This window comes from Grammomys surdaster, unplaced genomic scaffold, assembly GCF_004785775.1.
Source record: "Grammomys surdaster isolate TR1022 unplaced genomic scaffold, NIH_TR_1.0 373, whole genome shotgun sequence".
NCBI classification, from domain to species: Eukaryota; Metazoa; Chordata; class Mammalia; order Rodentia; family Muridae; genus Grammomys; species Grammomys surdaster.
In genome coordinates, this window is record NW_021604792.1 from 1,792,039 (window position 1) to 1,800,664 (window position 8,626).

General features: G+C 41.6%; 1 protein-coding gene across 2 annotated transcripts in view; it reads right to left on the reverse strand.

Moving 5' to 3' along the window:
- Positions 1 to 1,111: 1,111 nt before the first annotated feature.
- Pik3c2g (phosphatidylinositol-4-phosphate 3-kinase catalytic subunit type 2 gamma) overlaps positions 1,112 to 8,626 on the reverse strand; it is a 337,943-nt gene continuing 330,428 nt past the window's right edge. For both annotated transcript variants that reach the window (XM_028780980.1, XM_028780979.1), the window contains exon 34: positions 1,112 to 2,608. In XM_028780980.1, the coding sequence (XP_028636813.1) occupies positions 2,456 to 2,608 (153 nt within the window). In that variant the 3' untranslated portion in view covers positions 1,112 to 2,455. The remainder of the gene's footprint in view (positions 2,609 to 8,626) is intronic.

Genomic DNA, 8,626 nt, shown 5'->3' on the forward strand with positions numbered 1-8,626 from the left:
CCTCTGTGTGTGTGTGTGTGTGTGTGTGTGTGTGTGCGCACGCACGCGTAATACCAAATTTGAGATCTTTATTAGATACTCTAGGGATGCTAGACAAACAATTGTGTACTTACTGCTGAAATGTGGGAGGAGTATAGAGGTGGAGATTTAAAGCTGGGACCAGTAGCATCCAGATGACATTAAAGCTCTGAGGATGTGTGAGACCATTACCAGGGATGAAGGTAGCCTAGGCCCCTGCAGCACTAGGGTCGGGCAGAGTCAGGAGGCTCTTGAACTGGAGAATGAGAACAATGGGGCAAGGTTATGAAAGGAAAACACGGACAGTGTGTCTGGAAGAGACTGGATGACAGAGTTACTGAAGATATAGGTACTGATGGAGAAATTAAACTGGAGAGGGAAACACACAGCTGTGTTTAGTTAGCTACATGGAGGTTTTCACTGAAGTGGTGGCACAAACAGCTGACCTGATGAGCATGGGTGACCTTTGGAAGACAGAAACTGTTGAAGGTAGGGACAAGCATTTGAGAAAGTTTTGTTGTGAACAGGAACAAAGTGTTCAAGCGATGTGGGTAAGGGACCGTGTTTGATGCACAGCTGGGAACTGATTTGGGAGAAGCACCCATCACTCTTTTCTGAGGAGATGAACCTGCAGTAAACTGCTCGCACAGCATGTCCAGCAACAGTGGAAGACTGTTGATGTTTCCTTTGAAAGATTGGAAGCAGGAAACAAAGTTGCCAGGGAGAACATGGGTCAAGAGAAAAGAAGCTGAGGAGGTTTCTGCAGAAGAGACAGTGTGTTACTATTGTGTATAAGCCAGGATGAGGCTACTGTAAGGAGAGGGCATGTCACCATTGTCTGTAAGACAGGACAGGAAGCAGTGTAAGAATGAACAGAACAGTTGCTTACAATGTTGATGGCTTTCTGGGATAGAGTCATGCATTTTAGTGAAACCCTGATGGCTCCTATAAGTCCCTGATGTATTTTCAATGACTAAATAAATACACAGGCTTTCATGTGTTTATATGATTATATAAATGGCCGAATAAAACAATCTGAATTCCTTTTTTAACATGAAGCAAATCAAGATTAGAGAAACAGAACCAACAACAATTTACATGGCAGATGTTTTATTTTGAAAGCTTCCAGTTTGATTATCTTGAAGGCACACTATTATTCTGGGTTTGCCTACTATGCAGGCAACAATCTGGAAGATCATCTACTCAGTTCATGGTGGGCACAAGGGCAGGTTCAAGTGCAGTGATAGTACTTAACAAGGGGAAAGCAGTTTTAAACAGTGAATTAAAAGTCTGACATTTTGGGTTCGGGGATTAATAAGACTTAAGGTGTGGGCATGACAGAGGCAGGAAGACACGACGACAGTGGACTAATTAATATCAAGTTCTAAGAACTGAACTTAAAGATTACAGACTAGGTCCAATGACCTGGAACTTCAACAGTAGGGAAATAGAAGCAGGAGGACCACTGTGAGTTTGGGACCCGAGTGGTCTACATAGTGAGTTCTGTGTCAGCTAGGATATATAGTAAGGTGTCCATCTTAAAAACAAAACTCCCCACAGGAATACAGGATTTTTCAAGAAGAATAGTTGTTGATAGGTGTGGGGACAACTACAAAAGAGAGAAACTGGAGTAATAAAAGACATGATATACATGTGTGAAATTCTTAAAGAAAAAAATCTATGTAGTAGGAAATCTTAGAGCTTTTTTAATAGAAAAATTATAGCGCATGGTTGGAGATCACCAGTTCTCTCAATAAATCCAATCACGACTAGACATGTGGTTCATACAATATTTAAGTTTGAAATGTATTGCAGATATTCTTAGCCTTTAGATTCATTTATGAGCTTCTCCTAGCTTCAGAAAACACCTTGAAAGTATAATTTTTGACCTCAACAAGCAACTAAGACAAGACGGGAACTTATGTTTGATTCAAAATGCAGATTAAAATTAATCATTCTTTCATTACTTTGCATATGGAATTTTACATGATGAATATTCCAAGGAGAAAATGTGATAAGAAACTAAGGAGAGGATAGGGAAGAAATCACTACAAAAGACTGATTTTTATCTGGCTCTTCTGTGACCTTCACACTCTAAGCCTGTGGTTCTCAACCCATGGGTCATGACCCTTTGGGGGTATCAAACGACTTTTTTATCATGGAGGTCGCATAGTAGATATCCTGTAAATCAGATATTTACATTGTAATTCATAACAGTATCAAAATTACAAATATGAAGTAGCAACTAAAGTAATTTTATGGTTTGGATCGCTACAACCATCAGGAGCTGTATTAAAGGGTCATAGCATTAGGAAGGCTGAGAACCATTGCTCTAAGCTATCTTCCACAAGAAAGATGCCTTGCGTATGAGATAGAGGGAATTAGAAGCTAAAATCCTAAAGTATTTAATCAATAATGTACATGCTCATGGCATTGCTCAGATGATACTGTTTCCTAGTGGGTACCATTTTTCTTCATTGAGGGGAACACTGCAGAGTTGGATGTTAACTGCTCCCACAAATACAGTTTTACTCTTCACGATGAGCATTAAAACGTGGCCCTGGAGCCCTGAGACTTCATCATATACCACCTGAAAATGGAGATAGAAGGAACACGTAAATCAGTTATGCTTGAATGCATCTTTCTTTTCAATAATAATTTTAATATTTAAAATGATGCTAGCAGCTAATACCTTTGAGGGGAGAGGTTGATGTCAAAATATTTTATTTCCAGCATTAACCCTGAAGAGCCAAGGCTCTACTGACATAATGGAATTAAATGACTATTTCTTTAAGAATCTTAGTGTTCCTGATTCCGTTAAACTTCCTCACTCCAAATTCCGTGATTCAATCAGATATTCACCAGAAATAGAGTCCAATACTCTGCCTCTAACCACCCTTGAACCTCCTGACTGGCACAGGAGCTTGGGTACCACATCCTTGTGTTGCATGTCTGTGAAGATGGACAGGCCAGTGCTACTTAAATGGGGAAGGTGATATTTCCTTGCACAGTTAACGGAATCAGTTTGTGGTCACTTCTTTTACTTAAAATTGTGTGACTTTTAATAGCGAAAACGTGTTTATCCAGTTAAACATATAATACAAACACTTCAAAAGTGGAAGGAGAAAAATCTGCCTTTCCAACATTGGGGGATAACCACAGCTAACATTTTGATATTCTTTGGTCTTACGTATGCAATTGCTTGTTTTTCTTTTCAAAGATCTGACTTGTAATATACATGTAATATGCACATATATGTATGGGTTGTTCCTGTGATTTAATTTTTTCACCAGTGGGGTCTGTTCAACTTTGGCTTCAAATATTCAGGGGATTACAGTAATGACAATGACAGGCCTGTTGCGGGTGAGAGATGTTGGCAGTGGGGGATGGAAGAAGATGTTAGCTATGAGATGTGAAAGGAAAGGAGGCATGCATGGAAAGCTGACATGGTTGCCGGGGAAACGTGTTAGAACACATTGAGAAGCCGGAATTTCACATAGTGATACATATTTGCTATTTACAGCCACATTACGAGGGAGAATGGAGGGCTCTCAGTATATGCAAAATAGGAGGCAGCTTGAAAGGAAAGCCCTCAGACAGCTGGGTGGCCTCCTCTGTGAGCAAGGATGGGGGGTTCTGAGCAGTTGCACACTGTCTGCATCTGTTTGTCACCCTCTGACGCCATCAGTGAGGACTGGCGTTGAAGTCCCCAAAGGAAACTCTCTGTTGAGCACGTAAGAAATGCAAGTTATCAATCAAGTTTGGTTCTCTGCCATCGACAAAAATTTACTTAGCAAGTAAAAAACTAACTGAATTAAGGGATGTGGTTCGCAATGTTATCTAGGCTACTCTATCCAGCTACTTCCTCCTACAGAGGCTCACTTCAGCTTCACAAAGAAAATCGCCATTGTTTTTTCTAGGATTGCCTATTGAAAGTATCCCAAGCCAGGAGTGGGGATCAGGGGTAATAAAGATTTTGGAGAATGTGTCAAACACCCCCAAATTAACTCATGTTCCCTCACTGTTGATGGATGCCTGGTGCTACCCGGGAATCCATTCGGGACCTCAGGGTAAGCTCCCTCTTAGTCCCTTCATGGCGGCCATCTTTAGCCTCCTGCCTTCTCTCCCCCTTTTCTTCCTATAACATTTACCATGGAGAATTCCTTGCTTGTCCCAAAGAGAAGACCGATGATGGAGCTTTCAAAATGATACAGGGGAGGAGGAAAGTGGCACCATTTCAAGATGTGACCTCTGCAAAGGTCTGGCTCAGGGACTCTGTGAACTGTACCAATCAATTCCAAAAGGAAGATTTTTCAACAAGACACAGCAGTGACTTATATTCACATTCATGTGAGTCTGTCTTCGGCTCTGAGCCTTTGCATGTTGGGAATAATAGAACTAACCTACAGCTCCGTGAAAAAGAATTAATGAGAGAATGATGCAAGCTTTATGCCGAATATTCAACACTCACAAATCAACTTCAAATGGCCATCAAATACACAAATAGAGCGATTTTTTTTTTTGCACTTGGCTGAGGAATACTTTTCCTGACAAAACCAAGTCCCTCAAACACCCAGAAAGTAGGAAGTCTCAGGATGTCATTTTGAAATTTATTATTTTCCTGTGTCAAGTCTAAACATCAGGACTTTCAAAGTTATGTTACTTGGTAGATTTTTAACCTGTTCTTGGATAACGCAAATTATTTTCTTAAAGTGACCAAAGTGACAATATTGGTAGTATACAGTTCTTAGTTGTTCCGTGCACCTATTGTGATTTTTTTTTTTTTGGTTTTTCGAGACAAGGTTTCTCTGTGTAGTCCTGGCTGTCCTGGAACTCACTCTGTAGACCAGGCTGGCCTCGAACTCAGAGATCCGCCTGCCTTTGCCTCCCAAGTGCTGGGATTAAAGGCGTGCGCCACCACCGCCCGGCTGTGATTTTTTTAAAAAACTCTTTTACCATGCAATAAGTAGTTGTTGGGTCATGCTGGAGAAGAACATAGGTGGATGCATTCTTTGTGACATTTTCATCAAATGACATAGTATGTCTTTATAGAAATAGAATAAGGAATACGTCTCTTTATTACGTTTTATAGTGTATTCATACATGTCTACCGATAAGCATGAGGCAAATCTTCAGTCAACCTGACAACTATAGAATTTGTGGGTTTGGAATTGGCACCTCAAATAGGAAGCTTTGAGTGTAATGCTTATCTATTAACTCATATACAGGCACTCACTGGACATTATTTGACACAAGGGGCTAATAAATAAGACAAAAGTATATTTTCATGATTGCAGTGGGAGAGTAATAAACAGGAGGTCAGTGAGCCTGTATCGGTGGGAAGAGTATCAAGGGAGGAGCGAGGTGAGAGCCAGCTCCGCACACATTCGAACAGAGAATTGGAAGGAGAGAGTGTCCTGGGGTGGACTTGGGCTTTGGGATCAGTTAGTTCTGAGCTTAAATAACTTGTATCCTTCTGGGCCTAGTTATCATGTACATTTATAGGCATCTGTTAGTTAAAGAGAAGACATCCTGAAACATTGTTATTTGGTGACCTCTGTCCTCTTGGGAAGATGGCTGCAATGTTGCAGATGACAGAATGTTAGAGAAACATTGTCTTACACAGGACCAGTCCTCTGAAACTTGTAGTACATGACAGACCAAGCTTTATCATCCTGTGAGGCTCAGAAGAGTTCAGGTTTGGGAGACAGTAGTAAAGGACAAGGGCCTGAGTTTGATCCAAGCTTGTGAAGCAAGCTTGGTGTAGTGGTGCATATCTTTAATGCCAAGACTTGGAAGCAGGAGGCAGAGGCAGGAGGAGGAGATGGAGGCAGGAGGCAGAGGCTGAAGGATCTCTGTAAATCTGACGCTAGACTATGCTATGTAGTGTGAGACACTGTCTCAAACAAAATAAAAAAAAAAAAACAACCCAGTGAACATACAAAACCCCCAAAACAACACACCCGATGATGACATCCGGTTTCCATATATACACATACAGATTTGAATGCACATAAGCACATAAGTACACACGCACACACACACACGCACAGAGGGAGAGAGAGAGAGAGAGAAAGAGAGAGAGAGAGAGAGAGAGAGAGAGAGAGAGAGAGAGAGAGAGAATGAATTGGTGATGAGCAAGTGTCTCTGGCTTGCTGACTGTCCTTGTATCCTCATCACCCATGAAGAATTCTGCATGAGAGCTTTAGGCAGGTAAAGCATGTACCACCCATGTCCTGTCCTTTCCGGTGTTTCCTTTAGAATTTTCCTGGATAATATCCAAGGACAGTGCAGGAACACATCGATTGTAACAATGTAACTCTGTTACAAGGTAGAGATTCTTCCTTCATTATGAATCCTTGAACAGCGTTTTAAACCAGATGTTTGAGGTAGCTGAACACAAAAAACACTGGTGTGAGGGCTAAATTCGCAGCCATTCTCAAAGCTGAGAGATGGTGCCCGGAATGTTCTGCTCCTGACTCAGGTGCACCATGGGATTTCTGTATGCCAGAGGAATTCTGAGAGACTGCTGGCAAACCCTGCTGGGATGCACACTGGAAAGTGTCAAATAGACAAGCTGGTCCCTGGACCAAAGCTTTGGTAATTGAAGGATGGAGTCTCTGCCACTAGAGAGAGTCCTTGAACTAACCCTCCCTCAGAAGAATCCGTGAATAACAAAGGGAAGAATTATTTCAGTGAAAATTTTGGTAAGACATTGATAGGCAACACTTTATTCCCTTTCTGTGTCTCAGGGATTTACACATAGATAGGAACTAGATATTTCTTATTCACCTCATTGTATGCTGCAAGGCCTTGGCACTTTGAGGAATCCCACTATAGTGAGAGGAGAGGCTGCTGCAATGAGCATGCTTCAGAGAAGGTGCAAGAACAAAGCTATTTAATACCCATGGATGCCATGGGATAAGCCTCTGAGCTCTTTAGTAAGAACCTGGTCTCCTATTTCGGTGCCTTTAAAGACTCACAGAAGTAAAGCAGAAGCTTATTGCAGGAATAGGATCCTATGTCACTGCTGAGGGCAAGAGAAAATAAGTCAGATACAAAGTCAAGTGCTTGTTTTTTGCATCTTTTGTTGAGGTTCGGTCGGTTGCTTTGATTGTAATGCAAAGTGCAGGCCCCCAAGACCTGGCTGCCCCAGAGATGAGAGAGTCTGAACATAGACTCAAATGATACCATGTGATCTTGGTCTCAAGTTACTTCTGACTGTTGAGTAAAGATGCTGATAGCCAATACCTGGGCAGAGGGGACATAGGCAGGGTTCAGCACTCCAGGACTTCCGGTATCGGTATCAAAGAAGAATCACGAGGGGGAAAGAAGGTGAAGGGAGGAGGAAGCCACCATGGGTTAGGTGAGTCGTGAAACAATTAATGGCCATGTGGTTGGCTACTTGGACCCAAGAGCAGCCCAGAGAAAACCTGGGAAATCATATAATGGAATTAATTACTGGCTGGGAAATAGACATAGTAGCATAGGGGATAGACATCTACCCAGCTCTTGTGCTGATTAAGGCTTATTATAAATGTAAAGATTGTATGCGTGTTTTTATCCAGGAACTAAATGGTTAAAGGCAGGGTAGAAACTCTGGGTTGGGATTAAATTTTTTTACAACAAAATGGTGCCAATGTGGGACATGTTTTCCTCGAAGTTAGGCCCCGGTTCTGCCTCCCAGCCCCATGCTCCCAGAAATAAGACTCAGACTCTAATTATATTTACAAATACCTTGGCCATTTATCTAGGCTCTACTCTGACTAGATTATAACTAAAGATAACCCATTTATTTTGACCTATATTTTGCCATGTGGCTGATTATGTGTCGTCAGGTACCATGCGTTGGTCTCCTCACTTCTTTTTGGGGCTCTTCTTCCTGCCTCCTTGACTCCCAGAATCCTTTTTCTTCCCAATGTTCCACCTCTACTTCCTGCCTAAGCCATAGGCCATAGGCTTTTTAATTGACAGTTGAGGCATGCATACAATACACATGATGATCTCTCTGCAATTTTTATAAGCATTGCTGTATTGATATAGACACAGAACATGATAGGAGAAAACTCAGAACTTTGTGCAGGATTTCTGTCTCATGGCTCTCTGATTTCAACTGGCTTGCCCATCCCACCCCCAGCCCACATCTCCGGTCAGTCTCAATCAACTTTCCGATACTCACATTCCTGCTTTGGATCCCATGTGTACTGGGACTGTGTAAGTATGGACTTATTATTTGTTGGTCTTTTAAAATGTGTACAAAATATGAACAGTGTATGTCTGTTCTTCAAGAAGGCCTCAGCTGAGAAGGAGTTGTAGTGATTTTGGATTACTATGGATTTAGGAAGACCTAAGATTATTTCAAAGCTGTCAGAAAATTTATGTCTATACCAAGAATTGTAAAATAAGCTTCATGCACGTCTATTTAACTGCTGATTTTATAATCCATTAAGCTTTTGATGAATTAACTTTCAAATTATTAAAATAATACTGACTGCTAGTGACATTATTGTTTACTTATACTATGAACACTCAATTGCCGTGTAGGGACTGAAACCTCCTCCTTCCCTCCCTTCTTCCTCCCTCCCTCCCTCCCTCCCTCCCTCCCTCC